This window comes from Dipodomys merriami, unplaced genomic scaffold, assembly GCF_024711535.1.
Source record: "Dipodomys merriami isolate MVZ:Mamm:240054 unplaced genomic scaffold, mDipMer1.0.p SCAF_487, whole genome shotgun sequence".
Taxonomy (NCBI): Eukaryota; Metazoa; Chordata; class Mammalia; order Rodentia; family Heteromyidae; genus Dipodomys; species Dipodomys merriami.
The window spans coordinates 273213-291719 of NW_027206054.1; the positions used below are offsets into that span (position 1 = coordinate 273213).

General features: G+C 42.6%; 1 protein-coding gene across 4 annotated transcripts in view; it reads left to right on the forward strand.

The window, feature by feature from the left end:
* The window catches only part of LOC138809139 (GRAM domain-containing protein 2B), a 104144-nt gene extending 85873 nt beyond the window's left edge, over positions 1-18271 (forward strand). For 3 of the 4 annotated variants that reach the window (XM_069995560.1, XM_069995559.1, XM_069995561.1), the window contains exons 6-14: positions 197-292; positions 3123-3194; positions 3282-3362; positions 6274-6385; positions 7748-7870; positions 8962-9049; positions 9269-9373; positions 12561-12654; positions 17184-18271. In XM_069995560.1, coding sequence (XP_069851661.1) covers positions 197-292; positions 3123-3194; positions 3282-3362; positions 6274-6385; positions 7748-7870; positions 8962-9049; positions 9269-9373; positions 12561-12654; positions 17184-17225 — 813 coding nt within the window. In that variant the 3' untranslated portion in view covers positions 17226-18271. The remainder of the gene's footprint in view (positions 1-196; positions 293-3122; positions 3195-3281; positions 3363-6273; positions 6386-7747; positions 7871-8961; positions 9050-9268; positions 9374-12560; positions 12655-17183) is intronic. The other variant, XM_069995563.1, reaches the window with a different exon arrangement.
* The last annotated feature ends 236 nt before the right edge of the window (positions 18272-18507 follow it).

Below are 18507 nucleotides of genomic sequence, written 5' to 3' on the forward strand. Positions count from 1 at the left end.
GTTTATTTTCGTTTTGTTTTTTGTTGCTATTTGTTTTGGTTTTGGTCTGGTGCTGTGTTAAGCTAGAACCCAGGTTCTGGGTGCTGTCCATTAGCATTTTCCCTCCATGCTAGTGCTCTACCAATTGAGCCTCCTTCTGGCTTTTTGATGGTTAATTGGAGTCTCAGCCAGTATTAAGTTGGTTCTTCTGTTTCAGATCACTATTCCAGCTTTCTCAGTAACCCTAATAAAGAAAACCAAAACTGCTCTCCTGGTGCCAAATGCTCTGATCATAACAACAGTCACAGACAGGGTAAGTACTCCAAGAGCAAGACTACTACCTCTCCCTCTGGCCTGCTCTGGACTCCTTTGCCTTATAAACCTTCTGCTGACAGTCGCTAGGACCCTGCGCCGTAAATATTATCATCTGTTGTAATGTCTGAGGCAGATTATCTTCTAGAAAGTGCATTTGTACAAGTATAGTGTAGAGACATCTATGGAATATCATTTCCCCCACAAGATGGTATATTCTAACATAATTTTTGCCAAGTTTGAATTTCCTGCTGATTTAAATGGATTTGCCTGATAGAGGGCCAAAACAAATAAACAAACCAAAAAAAAACCCTCCCGAGTTTCCTTCCCCTAACATCTTTTTCATCAGGACAAATTGATATATCCAGTTAATTTATTATTACTTAAGTGGAAACAATAACAACCACCTGCTTTCAGGGTGAGGCAGGATGATACTGGGAAATCCTGGGATGAGGCAACTATCTCCTCATAACCCCAGTCGGCTCCTCCCCAGAGCCACCCCGCATGCGTGAACCCCAGGCCTATTCTGCAAGTGCAGCTTCAGGATGAGCTCCAGGGATTCTCCTGGCTGCCCGGTGCCTGAGCAGCCTGCCTTCTGCCCAGATCATTGAGCCGCTCTTCGTTTTTGGGCTATCTCAGGCACGTGCAGTCAGAAATGCTTCCATTGGAAACAGTATTTGTTTTAGCTTAATACAAGAAAGGGAGTAGAGGGATTTGGTTACTCATTTACATTAGAAACCATTTTTTAATCTTATACCTGCTATTTTTATGGCAGCATAAAAGTTATATTCAGTTTTTTATCCTACTGGATAACTTAGGAGAAAAGAAATGGAAAGATAAAAGAGGCTAGTCTGAAAATAAGCTAAGTATGTATTTTAGGATTTTTTTAAAATAGTAATCCTACTACTACTCATGGTCAGGCATAAATCAAGGGCTTTCTTTGTTCTTATTTAATCCCATTCTCTCATCCCGTAAGGAAAGCACAGTTCAACAATTTTCCCAATGGCATTCACTTAGCATCGCAGTTAAAATTTACAACTAGATCTGTCTAATGCCACAACCCACAGTATTAATTACTTTGGAATATGACAAGTATTTGTTACTTGTTACATTGGAAATGATATCAACGTCTTTTATTGGCAAATGAGGAGGATCAGCACAAAATCCTGGGCTTTTTTCCCCCCACATAAATGGATGAATATTTTGAATATTTTCTGAATGTTCCATTTATGGTAAATGTTTCCCATCTATCATTTGTCCCCAAATTATATGTCTACCTCAGATTTTACCCCATTCCCATAGCTCACTTGCAAGTACTCACTAGAAATCTCCATATTTGTATAAGGAAGAATCCAGAGGTGGCTTGGGAAAAATGAGCCCACGAAGCAGAGCCGCTGGGAAGTTTGCAGCGGAAATCTGGGTCAGGGCAGAGAAAGCGGGCCCGTGGGAATTCTTCAATACCCTCCAAAACAAAAACCAGATTGAAGAGAGAGAGACTCCAAGGACACTGCCGATGTCACAGCGCCCATGCCTTTCCAGGCTTTTGTGTGGCACTTTGGTCATACTTTTAAAGGCTTCATTTGACCTACATTTCTTTATTACTGCTCCTAAATAGAGTTTAGGGATTTTTTTTTTGTTGCTATTTTGGAAGGACTATACTTGCTTTATTCCAGAAAAGCAATAAAAACAGTGTTTGAATGAGGAAACTAAGAATATAAATGAGAGAATGGTCTGTGTCTTTTAAAAACATAAAAACTGTAGAGCAATCCTTTTTTTGTTTTTTGTTTGGTTTTTTTTTTTTGGGTACGGTCGTGGGGCCTGAACTCTGGGCCTGGGCGCTGTCCCTCAGCGCTTCAGCTCAAGGCTAGCGCTCTACCACTTGAGCCACCTGCCACTTCCAGCTTTTTTTTTTTTTGCTTATGTGGTGCTGAGGAATCGAACCCAAGGCCTTATGCATGCAAGGCAAGCGCTCTACCACTGAGCCACCTTCCCAGCCCGAGCAATACTTTTTTTAATGTGTGTATGTGCCAGTCCTGGCACTTGAATTCAAGGCCTGGATGCTGTCTCTTAGATACTTTGCTCAAGGCTAATGTTCTACCACATGAGTCATATCTCCACCTCTAGCTTTTTGCTGGCTAAATGGTATAAGAGTTTCAAGGATTTTTTTGCCTGGGCTGGCTTTAAATTGTAATCTTTTTTTCTTCTTTTTTTTTTGGGGGGTCCAGTCGTGGGGCCTGAACTCTGGGCCTGGGCACTGTCCCTCAGCTCTTCAGCTCAAGGCTAGCACTCTACCACTTGAGCCACAGCGCCACTTCTGGCTTTTTTCTTTTTGCTTATGTGGTGCTGAGGAATCGAACCCAGGGCCTCAGGCATGCAAGGCAAGCGCTCTACCACTGAGCCACCTTCCCAGCCCTTAAATTGTAATCTTAAATCTCAACCTCCAATTACAGGCATGAGCCACTGTGTGTGTGTGTGTGTGTGTGTGTGTGTGTGTGTGTGTGTGTGTGTGTGTGTGTGTGTGTGTGTGTGTGTGTGTGTGTGTGTGTGTGTGTGTGTGTGTGTGTGTGCTGTCCCTCAGTTTTTTTGCTCAAGGCTAGAGTTCTACCACTTGGGCCACAGCTGCCCTTCGGATTTTTGGTCCTAAATTGAAGGTAAGAGTCTCACAGACTTTCTTGCCTGGGCAAGAACCCTCAGATCTTAGCTTCCTGAATAGCTAGGATTACAGGTATAAGCCACCTGGGCCTGGATTACAGATATTATTTTGAACTCTGAACTTTTTCATCTCCTCAAGAGGTTCTTTGTTAATCATGATTTTTTTTTTTTTTTTTCAGTACATATTCGTCTCCTTACTCTCCAGAGATTCCACATACAAACTGCTCAGATCTGTGTGTGGACACTTAGACGTGAGTGTGGCGTCCTGAGCCTCCATTCCTGTATTTTGTATGGTTTTGTGGTTGGTCTAGTTTTTCACGTTGTTTCAATAATTTCAGAATTCGAGTGTTGGTAACAGTCCCAATCCATCTTCTCCTGAAAACAGCTTCCGGGAAGACCGCCCTTCATCTTTGCCTCTGGTGAGTTGCCTACATAGCTATCTAAAGGCAAAAGGAGTGTGTCCCACAATGCACTATGCCTACACCGTGAGCAGGGCTGGGGAAAACATAGGAGCAGAGTTTTTGAGGCCCAGATGAAGAAACAGAGCATATCTTTCCTGGAGAAGAACCACAGGAGGCCATAAGCTTGTTTGTCATAGTTGAGAGTTGTTCTGCAGAAGATAAAGTTCTACACGATAGTAGGTTGTGATGGTGAGCCACCCATTCATAAGGTCTGCTTTGTTTCTCTCACATACTCTAAGCAAGTGCTCAACTCCTCACCTACATCCACAACCAGTAACATCATTCAAAGAGAGTCACAAGTCTGTATGAGGTAGGGCACAACTCATACCACAAAGCACTGTACACACTCTCTGTGACAAACTGGGAAATATCAGGCCCTCACACCTATAATCTCAGAAACTCAAGACTGAGATCTGAGGATCCTGCCTTACAGCCAGCCCAAGTAGAAAAATCCAAGAGCCTTTTATCTCTATTTAATCAGAAAAAAAAAAACAGAAGTGGAGGTGTGGTTCAAGTGATAGAGCACCAGCCTAGGGCTGGGAAGGTGGCTCAGTGGTAGAACGCTTGCCTTGCATGCCTGAGGCCCTGGGTTCGATTCCTCAGCACCACATAAGCAAAAAGAAAAAAGCCGGAAGTGGCGCTGTGGCTCGAGTGGTAGAGCGCTAGCCTTGAGCTGAAGAGCTGAAGGACAGCACCCAGGCCCAGAGTTCAGGCCCCACGACCGGACCCAAAAATAAAAAATAGAGCACCAGCCTTGAGCAAAATAAGCCAAGGCAGTGAGTTCAAGCCCCAGGACTGGCACACACACGCAAAAAAAATGTGCATTTATTTATTTAGATTCAAAGCATGTTCACAAGTGGAGCATGGTGGTACATGCCTGTAATCTCAGCACTCAGAAGTTTGAGACAGGAATTGGAGACTAAACCCTGGGCCACATTTGAGACACTGTCTCAAATTTAAAAAAAAAAAAAAAAGTGATTACGGAAAAACTTGTCAAAGAATGTTCATTTTGAGTTGTAACCTCTCGGTACAACTACATAAAAGTTATTAAAAAGAATTGTTCATTATTCATAATGACCAAAATGTGAGGAGGAAGAGCCTAATGTCCTTCATCTAATGAATAGATCTTTTAACATGATTTATATACACAAAGGAATAATGTCTAGCCATAAAAAAGAAAGAAATGCTGATACATTGTTACCGAGAGGCTCCACTTTGAAAACATTATACTAAGTGGGGAAAACAGGACCACATATTGTACGATTCCATTTACAAATGCTCTTCTGCAGATGATAAGTTTCCATCCTAATAAGCCCAGCATGGGTTGAAAATCCCATGAAAAATGCATTTTATAGACCTAACATTGTGCCTTAGCCACACAGCACAGTATACCATAGAACATTGCTCAGTTCCCTTCACAGTCACGCTGCTGCCCAGGAACTGTTTTCTGTCACTTCCTGACATTGTAAGAGAGTCTTGCAAGGTATCACACTTTCCATAAAGTCAAAACAATTAAATATGAACGCTTGGAATGTGGCAAGCCTGGTTTTACCTGTGGGTCCCCACAGTCATGTTTGGTCACCAGGCAAGTTCAGTCGCTGCCCACATTCAGTTCCTTGATGTATTGACATGCCAGCCTCATGACATGGCTATGGAGATTAAATGTAATTTTATAAGCAGTTTTGCATAATCTTAAACAGAATAGGCATTTGATAAAGTTGAAGAGCTTTGATGTTTTAATTTTCCTTCCTCCTATAATTGTTTTGGGGGGTCCTAGTACTGAGGCTTGAACTCACACTCTCCCTTAGCTTTTCCACTCAAGGCTGGTACTCTACCACTTGGGCTTCTGCTTCATTTCAGCTTTTTGCTGGATAATTAGAGAAAAGAGTCTCTGGGCCTTTCCTGCCTGAACTAACTCCAAATTCAGAACCTCAGATCTCAGTTCCCTGAGCCACTAGTACACAGACACACACACACACACACACACACACACACACACACACACACCTGTAAATTCTTAAATGAAATTGACACACACACACACACACACACACACACACACACACACACACACACACACCTGTAAATTCTTAAATGAAATTTAATTTAATTTAAATAACCAAAGACAGGACAGCAAGTTCAAGGGGAAAAGCTGTCACAAGGTGAGTCTCTTCTTTGGCAGCTGCCGGAATTGCTAAAAGCTCAACCTAATTGTATCTTTGCCAGGACATTTTCATGACACCACCTGGGACCTCCGTTAGAGGAGCTGGTGGTTTCCCAAGCAGAACCACTCTGCTTTGTCTCTTGCTTCCCTGTCACCGTTCTATAATAAATGTCATGTGTCTGACCTGTTTTGATTGATCTAGGGGGATTAAGGAGCTTCTAATTTTCTTGGTCCAATTTGCAACCTGCTTTTCCTTTTCTGCTTTCCGTATTTTCTGTAAACAATACTTTAGCAATATGTGCTCTTTTTTTTTAAAACATGGATTCAAACTTGGATCCTTGACTTTCTGTTCACGTTTTCTTTTTGTAAAGTGTCTAGAGCAGTCCATTTTCCTTATTACAAAGCATTAATGAAGCTTCTCTAGTTTCAAGCTTGGATGCTTTTACACCATTAACATTCTAGTGTTGTTGTTTTTTTCTAGCTATTTGTTATTGCAAACAAGTTGGCTACTGTCTCTTGGCAGGATTCTAACCAGCCAGAAGAATCTCAGTTTCAGTAACCAGAAACTGATGAGTTAGGAAAATCCCAGTAGTAGAGGGCAGTCCCTTTTTTCCCCATATTCTGTGGGTCAAGTGAGAGTGAGCCAGGGCTTATGAAGGCCTGCCCTTCACTAAAGAACATTCTACTGTCACTGTGTCCCTGCAGGACTTCAATGATGAATTCTCAGACCTCGATGGAGTGGTTGAACAAAGAAGGCAGGACATGGAAGGATACAGCAGTTCGGGTTCTCAGACTCCAGAATCAGAGAACTCCCGAGGTCTGGAAAATCTTTGTATCTTGTCTCAAACTTAACTCCCCGCAAAACACGCACAGCCCACTCCGCACTCTTCCTATTTAACAGATGCAGAGGGAGTCTGAAAGGGGGTATTGAAAGTTCAAAGAAAAGGAAATGTCTTTCTAGAGTAAAAACTCATTTCCTTTTTATGTGTATTTAAGAAATGTCTCATTAGTTGACAGAATGAGCCAGATATGGTGTTGTGCTCAGGAGGCAAAAGCAGGAGGATCAAAAGTTTGAGGCCAGCCTGGGCTATGAAGCAAGTTCCAAAACAGCCTGGGGCATTCACAAGATCCTGTCTCCGAAGTGTCAGTGTGGCTCCAGTGGCAAAGTGCCAGCCTTGAGCAAAAAAAAAAAAGCCAAGCAAGAGCATAAGGCCCTGAATTCAAACCCCAGAACAGCGCGCACGAATGCACGTGCGTGCGCGCACGCGCACACACACACACACACACACACACACCACACAAAGACATTCTATTAGGATGACAGTGTGCACTGTTTTCTTACCTCTCGCTGCAGTAATAGTATCCACTGTTGTGGCTTCAGCCACAACTGCTCCAGGATCACTTTATTACTTATTTGCTTGAGCATTGGGTTTGAATCCACCCACCTCACCCCACTTGTGCCAGTCCGTGTATATTCTTGGCCGTTGTACAGATTCAGAATTTATTTGTTTTATCCAGATGCTAGTGGCTGACACCACTAATCCTAGCTACCACGGAGAATGATATTGGAGGACTGGGATTCAAAGCCAGCCTGGGTTGGCTTTGAACCACCGAAAAGCTCAGCTAAGCCAGGTGTCAGTCACTCACCCATGCCTGTATTTCTAGCTACTCAGGAGGCTAAGATCTGAGGATCAAGGGTCAAAGCCAGTCAGGCAGAAAGTCCATGACATTCTTATCTTCAATTAATCAGCAAAAAGCTGGAAATGGATCTGTGACTCAAGTGGTACAGCACCATCCTTAAGCAAAACATCTAAGACACAGTACCTACCCAGGCCCTTAGTTCAAGCCCCAGCCCCAGTAGCAACACACACACACACACACACACACACACACACACACACACACACACACACACACACACACACACACACACACACACACACACACACACACACACACACACACACACACACACGCTCAATTGGAGGTGTGGCTTAAGTAGTAGAGCTCCAGCCAAGCAAGTAAGCTGAGTTGTATGCAAATGCCTGAGTTCAAAACCACCACCACCACCACCCAAAAAAAAAAAAAAAGAAGGAAAAGAATTGATTTGCTTTGTGGTTGATGCTGTTTTCAAATCCATCTGGGAACAAACTGACCCCACCTCACTTTGGCTTGGTAGACTTCCACGTGACAGAATCCCAGACAGTTCTGAATGCCACCAAAGGGGAGGCAAAACCACCTCGGGCCGACACCCATTTGAACAGAGTGCCTGATGGCAAAGCCAAGACCCTTCCCACACATGGTAAGGAACTGAAGGTTTTATGGACACGGGGCGATTTCTGTTTGAATTTTGTGTGTGTGCTGGTCCTGGGACTTCAACTCAGAGTCTAGGTGCTGTTCCTGAGCTGCTTTTTGCTCAAGGCTAGCGTTCTACCACTGGAGCCACAGCTCCCTTCTGGAATTTTCATTAGTGTGTTGGGAGTCAGAGTCTCACAGACTTGCCTGGCCAGGCTGGTTTCCAACTGCGATCCTCAGATCTCAGCCTCCTGAGTAGCTAGGATTACAGACTTGAGCCACCAGCACCTGGCTGTTTGGAACTTCTAAAGAGTCCCAATGTTTCGTTTATATGACTCCTTTCATATTCCTCCTCCCCTCCTATTGTAGGTCTCTGCATAGTCTCACTTATTCATTCAACAAATAGCATCCAGCTCTGAATTCACTAGGTGATCGGCCTCTCATATTCTCCCTTTATGAAAGTTGCTTCATTATCCCAGTTACTTTGAAATGATAATCCACAGTTTTGATGGTAAAACTCAGATTCTTTTTTTTTTTGCTAATTGTTCTAGTCACTAGTTGTTAGTTATACTGGCATAAGAGCTCGGAAGGTCTTTTCTTGTTCTCCAGTGACTCCATATGTCCCCAGAGAAACCCTTCATAAAATAGACATAGAGAAAAACTGTTGAACAAAACTGTTGGAAAGTCTTGAAGCTACTGGCTAAAATAGCCACTGGGAGGCTTGGTTGATGTTTTCTTTACTTAGGAATGACAAGTACCTCTTGAAAGAAGTATACTGCATTATGGTGTTAAACTGTTAGTGTGTGTGTGTGCATGTGTGCATATGCTGGTACTGGGGCTTGAATTAGGGGCCTTAGCACTGTCCTTAGCTTTGTCACTCAAAGCTGAGCTCACCACTTGAACCATAGCTTCACTCCTGGCTTTTTTTTTTTTTGGTGGTGGTGGTAGTGGTTAATTGGAGATAAGAATCTCAGGGATTTCTCTGCCCAGGCTAACTTAGAACCTGTAAGATCTCAGCCTCCTGACTAGCTAGGATTAAAAGCATGAGCCTCAGGTTCCTGGTCTTAAACTGCTCCTTTTTTGTTTTTAACCCAACAGGTCAGTCAGAAACAATTGGAATCTTACCTAAAGTCAAGTCTGAGAAATGTCCAGCTGTTCAACATATTCTTATAATCTATGCAATTGTGTAAGTAATCTCTTGACTAGTAAGTATAGAAGTGAATGATTCAGTTCTCTAAATAAATCTCCACATGGAATCTTTATAGCACCGGGCTTCAAAAGGCATTTTCAATATCTCTTTAGCCAAGTTATTTTGGAAAATCCTTCCAGTGTAGGACGTTATTGTGTTTCTGTTATCAGGTGCTTGCCATTAACTTATTGGAAATTTCTTGTTGTTCCTTTCCAGTGTGTGTGCACTTATCATCTCCACTTTCTACATGAGATACAGAATTAACACTCTGGAGGAGCAGCTGGGGTCCCTGACATCCACTGTGGACACCCACAGTACTGAGTAAGACCCTCCCCTCCAGCCCACATCTGTTCCCTGCTCAGATTAGTCCAATTCACTGGAGCTTAGTTAGCATCCTGCTTAGCAAATATGAATCGAGAACACACTCTCTAGGAGACATTGGGTTAAGTGTATATGTGAACAGTAAAGAGGTAGCAGGGCCATAGAAATAAATGACCTACCCCTGCACTATTCCTGAATTACAGTGTCACCAAGGAAACAGACAGAAGCACACTTAACACTGAATTATCTGCCTCTGTTATCCTAAGACATGATGGTATCTTCAGCCTATTTATTAGACTGTACAAGTTTGTCTTTGTGATATGGCAGTGAAAGAAGCAATTCAAGTAACTCGGCATGTGTCAGCAAGCATGAGCATCATGCATATTAAATAACTTATTGACAAACTTCTTGACCACTATAAATGTTCATCTGTTTACTAGTCAGTTGAATACATCTATAAAGGCTTTAGTCATGCGTCACTTTTCAACATGCCTAACCTAATTAAATCTATTCAGACATATTATTTCCCAAACCATATTTACCTGAGGATTTTGTTGTATTGAATGAAAAATAAAGTTAAATCATTACATTCCACCAGAAAGCATACTTTCAGCCTCAAGTTTTAAGTAGCAGGGTTTATATAGAACCTACCATCTGACAGAATCATTATCAAAATGGAAATATACATGTACAAGTCAAATGATTTTAACCTCATTATTTTTCATTGTAGCCTTGTAGGAAGCTGTTATTTGTGTCTCACAGATGAGGAAACAGAGACTGAGACAAATAATTAAATGACTTTGTTACATGGTATAAATGCAGGTCTCTATAGCTACCTGGGCTTCCCAGCCCGCCAGAGCCTCTCATCCGTTAGTGTGCACCAGAATTATCTAGAGGCCTTGGAGGAGATATTGAAGGATCCACTCCCGAATTTCTGATGCAGTAGATAGGGGATTAGGACTTCTTTGAGAACTTTGAGAAGTTTTGTACTACACCATTCTAGGACCTACTTTCTTGTCGCCTGATTATCTAGGAGCTCTTTTCTGTGGCTTACATGTCTTCTGGTATTCAGGTCATTTTAAACCACACACACACACACACACACACACACACACACACACACACACACACACACACACACACACACACACACACACACACACACACACACACACACACACACACACACACACTGAAATACAGAAGTCTAAAAAATTGTCTGCACTAGATTCAGATCCTCCCCTTATTTTAAACCACACACACACACACACACACACACACACACACTGAAATACAGAAGTCTAAAAAATTGTCTGCACTAGATTCAGATCCTCCCCTTATTTTCCCATCTGGTCCAGAATGCCAGTACAATTGAAGTTAACAAGTGATTCTGCAGGCTTTTCGTTCACTGTCACATAGGAGTAGTTACGGGAATAATACCTTATGTCCTGTTATCGGTTCATTAACTTGGAAGTGAGGGGAGGGGAAATTCCATAAGTAAGTGGAATATTCATTCTCCTCTTGAAAGAACCTACTCAGGAAGGAGTCTGAAAATAGACCTTTAAAGGAAGTCACAAGAAGCTCAAGGACATGGAGAGACACCCATGGAGGGAAGCCTGTTGCTTCTGTGCTAGTCCGGGCCAAGCTTCCCCAGGTCCCCGGAGTGACCCATCTACACTAATCCACACGGGCAACCTGATTCCTCATGTGCAGAAGCCCCTTCCCTCAGACTCCATACGTGTTACCAGCTGCAGCACACCAACAGCTGTCGATTATAGCTCCTCAGGGTCTGCTGTTCCCCCAAATTCCCATCGCAGGAGTGAGAACACCACTGCCACTCAGAATGACAGTTCTCTGGGCCTCGGTTCCCTCATCTAGAAAATCAGAGATTTACATTCCGTTTCTATGTGTTGAAGATGAGGAGTGCAGTATTTGTCTCAGCACTAGAAAACAGATAATTGTTAAGATATGGATAATTGCCAATAATTTGCCAAGCAAGCCGGTTGCCTGTGGCTCATGCCTGTAATCCTAGCTACTTGGGAAGCTGAACTAGATGTGAGGCCAGCCCTGGCAATGGAGTTCTGGAGACCTCTCCTCAACACTAGCTGGCTCTGGTGACATGCACCTGTCATTCCAAGTGGCTAAGACTGAGAGTCCAAATTCCAGGCCAGCCCAGGCAGAATAATCCACCAGACTCCAACTCGGTGAAGAGAAGCTAGACATGTGGCACGTGCTTGTAATCTCAGCAACAATGGGAAGCCTAAAATAAGTGGATCATAGTTCATGTGCTCACACAGGCAATGTCCAAAATTAGCCTGCAAAAAACCAGGGCTGGAGGCATGGCTCAACAGTAGAGCACCAGCCTGTTAAGGGTGAGTTCAAACTCTAATACTGCCAAAAATAATCATCATCATCATTTACCAAATGCCTCTGTCTCAAAAGTAGACCCTAGGTGAAACCAATGAGACCAGTCACTGACATGCAAAGTTAAAAAGCTAACATGAAATCAAAAGCAGGACATACAGAAACAGTACAGACCAGGGTTCTTAACCTTGTTGTGGAATATCTCATAAATAGCTTCAGACCCTCTCTGCAATTAAATGTATTTATTGTGCTTTCCCATATTTCCTATATACTGTTAGCTAATGCAAGACCCCGGAGTAAAAGCCCATGACAGAAATAGTTCAGTAGTGCATGTTGACTACACCTACTTTAGTGTAAGGCAAGGCCAACTATACTTGCATGACAGATCTCAAGGAATCAGCTAAAAAGTCTACTTCAGTGGCAACTTAATCTAGATAAGACATTCCCAAACTCTCTGAAAGTTCTACTAGAAATCACTCCTATTCAAGGAAAAAATAATAATGTCTGTGCCTGAAATGAGCAGTAATCCTTGTAAGTGTCTATCACGGTGGGATAGAAACCACGTGTTCTACAGTAATGGTCTGGTTTTTGTTTAGAAGCCAAGCCACAGCTTGCTCCAAAGTAGTGTAACAGATTTCTAGTTAAGCTTGAAGGGATTAGTCTCCTACATATCCGGTGTGGGCTTCGGCATTACTGCGAGGCCTGATACATACAGAAGTGCTCAGTCCCTCTGCCGTAGCCTAGTCTTCTCTTCCGCTAGATCTAAAATGCGTTCAGTCTCTTGTTCCCTTGCCCATAATGACTCTTCTCTTTGTTCTTACAGACAGACTGTCTCGTCGGGCCTGGGGTCTGAAGTACAGTTAAACGTGGAGATCCTCTGCCAAGAGCTCACAGCCAACATAGTGAAACTAGAAAAGGTGACTTTCGTCTTTCCTGTGCATAATCACACTAGCTCCTGTCATTTGAATCAGCCAAGGCTTACACACTCAGATACGTTCAGGTGGTCAACCTTGTTCAAGAGGTTGCAAAATCAGTGTAAAAAGAAACTCTGTATTTCAATGAAGAAACATTTGCCTTAAAATTGTGGCCTGGTTGGTCTGACTTTTGTGCTTCCTACTTGGCTGGACATATTTCTTTGTACCAGCAGGCCAGCGGCGTGTGACCATCGACCCCGGGTTCTGGAAGGCCCCAGTGGGAAGTGAGCAACTGCTATGGGGGCTGAACAAAGATGCAGCTACAACTGCACCAGGCTGATTCCTGCAAGACCCAAAATAATCACACTCAGTCCATAGTAGGACCCTAGAAAGTAGATGTCATTGCTACTAGCTGATAAGGAAAGAACGGAGTTTCAAACTCCCTTGCTCAAGGTCATGTATGTAGAAAGTTAACTAGGGACTTGGAATTTGAACCAGGGATGTTCAGCGGCAAATTTGTATTGAGAAGCCCTGCTTGGGCTCTCACAGCTTAGCCTGTGAGAGGCCCTGCATTCAATCTCAGCACTGAAGAAATAAACCAGCCCTCTGCTATCCTGCTGCTCAGAATCCAGCCTTAGGTATTATGGATCAAGGCAGTAGTGCAGCTCTGCCCCTAAAGGTACTTACCTCCCAGGACAGAGCGTCCCTAGCTTGTGACATTCTTGGAAGATTACAGGAGGCTGAACTAAGACTAGAAGATAAGCATCTCAGAAATATGCCACAATCAAGTCTAGTTACTAGGTCTTACTTTCTTCCCCTTTCAGCATTTCTGTCCCTTTCCACCTGATTACTTTGATTTTTACTCTGATCCTTAAGAAAAGGTATAAGGTGGGAACTCCTGTGTTCATTTGAACTAATTGTAAGTTTCCAGTATTTTGGTAGCTTTGTATAATAGTGCTGTGTGGGAAGAAATATGAAATTCAAAGGTGCAAAATTAAACTGTGTTTGTTTTCCAACCCTAAATGTTATCAAGTATTTAACAACTAAGCAAGGAGTTTCCAAACTGCTGATCTAAACCAAGCCCAGACCAAAAAAAAGTCATTATATCTTTGGGCAAACATGGAAACAATGCTTTTGAATTTCATATCAGCCTAGAAAAGTTATAGATTCGCTACTAAAATTATTTTTCTTTTTAACACATTGTGTTCTGAGAATTGAACATAATTTTTTTTTAAGAAAGAACTTTGGCTTTCGTGCTGACTTACAGACTAGGATGTATTTGTTTTCTTTCTCTTCTTTTTTTTGTCTTGTTGTCGCTGTGCTGGTAGTGAGGCTTGAACTCAGTGCTTGGGCACTGATTCTCTATTACTTTGGTTTTCGCTTTTGCTCATTCTGACATTCAAATGATGTTCTTTGGAGAGAAACTCACAGAATCCTGCTATACCTTCCCTTGGTTCTTCCCTCTCCTACCAGGCCTGTGCAGGACACCACATTCTGTGAGAAGGAGACAAGTAACAGAAGGCGTGTTCAGGGCAGAGCAGTGCTGCTCTTCCAACGCCCAGCATTACCGTTAGAGCCCGCCTTTGTCCCCATCAGAACCAAGTAAAAGTCGATGTGGGACAAAACGCACATTCCAAGAAGTTCACATCCTAAAATGTTACAAATTGCACACATTGCTCAAAGATGTGTGTTTAAAAGAGTTACAAGCCACATCCTAACTCTGTGTGTGTGTGTGTGTGTGTGTGTGTGTGTGTGTGTGTGTGTGTGTGTGTGTGTGTGTGTGTGTGTGTGTGTGTGTGTGTGTGTGTGTGTGTGTGTGTGTGTGTGTGTGTGTGTGTATCCTAGAGCTTGAACTCAGGGCATGGATGCTGACTACCATTTGAGCCATAGCTCCACTTCCAGCCATTTGGGTGGATAATTAGAGATAAGAGTCTCACAAACTTTGTCTGCCCTAATAGGCTTCTAATCACAATCCTCAGATCTCAGCCTCCTGAGTTGCTAGGGTTAAGTTCGAGCTTTTTTTGAGAGCTTGTTTGGAGGTTCTAGCAGGGGAGCGCAGCTACTCGTATACCCTTGACCGAAGACCGGTCCTCCTCTATCAGGGATGGTCATCCTCTTCAACCGAGCGCATGGCTTCGGGAGGGACGCACATGGAGCGGTGAGGGAGGAGGGGGCACCCGCCTAGCCAGCCAGATCAGCCAAATCAACCGTGGCGATCAATGCAGTGACAGATGTCACAGCCAGATCGCCCTCACATCCAAGTTGGAGCTTTTGTTGATTGGTTGTCTCTCCTCAGCAATCAGGAAATTAGTCAGCACAGCCCTGGGGCGATATAGCAGCCGCGTGCTGGGTGTGCTGCAGACCTGGTAGGGCCTCACAGCCACAATAAAGTCCTGGTGAACACTGCTCTCTCGGTCATCCTCATGGGAATTTTGAGAATAATTGCCACCTCTGTTCTTTTCCTACTTTACCAGTAAGTGGTTAATTTGTTGGAAAAATTTCTCCAATTCTCTTGCCATTCACACGTTCTTGGTCCAGCCAGCCCCTGACTGCCAGTCTGACATTGTAAAACTGAATCTCACGGATTTTTCCTCTGTATTTTCTAATTACTACTAAAGTGCCACAGCTCATGTATTTACTGGCCATTTGCTTTACGTTGGGATTTTTGTTGTTTTGGAGTTTGTTTGGGCTTTTTGGGGGGGGGGGTTGTTGATGTTTTGCAGATGTTAGATATCAATCTTGTGCTTCATTTCCTTCTCTGTCTTTCTGCTTGTCTTCATTCCTGAGGGTGAGGCGGGAATGCTATGGAACAAGAATGTGGAGGGAAGAAAGCAGGGTGTAAAGATGTAATTATTTTCTTATTAATGGTAGAGTGAGATAGTAGAAAGATCATGAATTTCATAGTCAGACCTTTCTTCTTCTCCCTACTCTGCAAGTTACTGCTTGTGAAAGTGGTTTGTTATTTACTCTTTCTGGCCCTCTGTTTGCTGTGTGGTATCACAGATTGAGATAAACCTTCATCAAATCCCAGTACATATGTGTTAGAACCCCCTTCTCTTGCATCCGCTGAGTATACCTGTCCATCACAGATCACCTCCAAAGGGTAGCTTTTCCCTTTTTGTTGTTGTTGTTATTTGAGGTAAGGTCTCGCAACATAATTCAAGTTGGCCTAGAGCTAACTGTGTAGCTCAGGATCTTATACTCATGATCCTCCATCTCTGCCTCTCTGAGATTATACATATGCACCTCCATGGTTGGCTCCAAATGATGTGCTAGTCCTAACTAAATACCACAGACAGAATAGTTTATAAAGAATAAAAATGTATTGAACTTATGGCTCTAGAAGCTTGAAGAACCAAGATCAAGGAGTTCTATCTAGTGAAAAAAAGAAAAATCTTGCTCTGGGTAGCAGTGGCTCACACCTGTAATCTTAGCTGCTCCGAAGGTTGAGATGTGAGGATCGCAATTCAAAGCCAGCCCAGGCAAGAAAGTCCCTAAGACTCTTATTTCCAATTGACCACCAAAAACAGCCAGAAGTAGAGCTGTAGCTTAGGTGATAGAGCATTAGCTTTGAATACAAAGGCTCAGGGGCAGGGCCTAGGTCCAGAGTTCAAGCCCCAGGACCAGCACCATAAAAACAAAAAACGAAAAACCAACCTCTTACTGATGGATTTTCTGTAAGGTCCCACAATAGCCTCACATAGTGAGACAGAGCTAGTTTGCTGACTGTGTATATCCTTCTCTTCTTATAATACAGCTACCTCAAGCTAACATTGACCCGTAACTTCGGGGATTAAGGTTCATAATGAGTTAGGGTGGACAAATACGATACCACAACAAAGGGGGGTTGTGTTCCTTTGGTCCCCAGGGTTTCCTACTCCCATCAGAGTCTTAGTTATTTCAGTGCCTGCCTCCCTCTGAATTCTTTAAAATCTATTTATTCAGCACTGAGAGTGTTTTTAATGGCCAACCTTGGACTAGAGTCGTATGGCCCAAACACAGGACATGGTTGATCTTGTCCCTATGAAATGTGTAATCCTCCTGGGCATGTTGTGCATTATAATCTCAACATTATGAGGTACCATTGTCTAACTATAAAACTACAGACGTGTTTTGTGAAGAAGACCACATTGGCTCCGGATGTATCGGGTCACACCTGTATCTCTAGCTCATTGCTCTCATTTTCTCTTTATCAGTCTGTACTGGTTAGACAGAGATTTCATTGGGATATTTCCCTATATACATATGATAACACTTTTATCAAATTCACTCCATTACTCTTTCTTCTCCCCTTTTCCCCACTTTTTAATGTTTCATTTCATTTTGTGTAAAACAACTTATTATATTCATACACACACACATTAACCCACTTCCCCCTAATTCCACCCCATTTAAATTTAACCCATCCATAAGGTAGAGTAGATTAGTCTCAAGGTAGAGTAGATTAATCTCAAGCATTTACAAACCACAGCAAATACGTTCCTAAAATCCTCCATTCTGTTTAATGACAGTTTCTCTTTTCTTATTTCAAGATTCAAAACAACTTACAAAAGCTGCTAGAGAATGGTGACTGACCAACCAGACCCGCTGGGGCCAACGTAATACCTCAGTTTCCCCTGAAGAAGGTGCTCGAGAGGGGGTCTTATTGAGCGCCCCCTGCTGGTCGGAGGCACGAGCGGATGAGAATCAGCTTGTTTGTGTTTGCCCTTGAAGAGCTTCAGCTCAGGAAAAGGGAGAAGGGGAATCGTTTGCTTCTTGTGCAATAAAAGTTGATCTTGTCTCTCTGAGAAAGTGTTTGCTGCTCCTGTTGCTGCTGCTGCGTAAGAAAACAGACCCATCTCGGGAGGCCTCAGGACGGGCCAGGAGGACACTGTGGAATTCCTGTAGTTCCAGATTATCTTGACTGTCAATGAACACTCCACTTCATGCCTTTTTAACCCTTCCTCTCCTCTTTCTCCCTCCCTCCATCTCTAAGTCACCAGCCTTCAGACTAAGGGATACATGGTGACCCACAAGGCCCATGTAGTCCTTTATAAGTTAGCCATGAGTCTCCAGAAATGCAGTGAACGTCTAACTAGACATGCTTGCTTCAAACAGAACTGACATTTCTCTTTTTCTCTCTCTTTCTCATTCTTTTGCTGTTATGTTCTGATGTAAATCATATCTGTATCATAATTTCTCAATGCAGTTTTAGTAAGAATGTTAAATAGAGTGGATTAAACTATCCTGTTTATGTTTTATTTGTTTCTGTAACTAATATTTAATTACATGGGTTCTCAGCCACCTCAGGTCAAGAATCTGTGAGATGTGAGAAGGTGATACTAAATGAAACTTAATTCTGAAGCCAAAACTAATCTTTAAACCAAAAGTTGTAATGGCGATTTAATGCCAGATGAAAAACACTGAAATTTTTAAGATTGTAGGTCGGCTAGGTTTAAACCATGATAAAACCTATTTCAGCATGGCAACTGTATATCTTTCTCTTTTACTGACTAAATTAATGACGGAACTGGTGGGTTGCTCACTCTATTGACCATTTGGGTTGGTTGGTTTTTATTAATAATTGTTTAGGGTACCATAAGATATGTAAGTATAAAATATATTCTGTTCCTAACTGCAATGCATTTTATAATCATTTCTATGAAATGTATTTTGTTAATCAGATCAGCTAATGAGTGAATTTTGGTTACATCATTTGTATTTTTAGCCTACTAGACAACTGTGCCTGGAACACCACTGGCTATTAAAATAATGTTCATTGGATAAAACAGCCTACTAAGAATAAGTGGGAAACGGAACACATACAACAAATGGGCCCATCAGCTGCACTGGACATAGAAGAAAAAGAACTAAGCA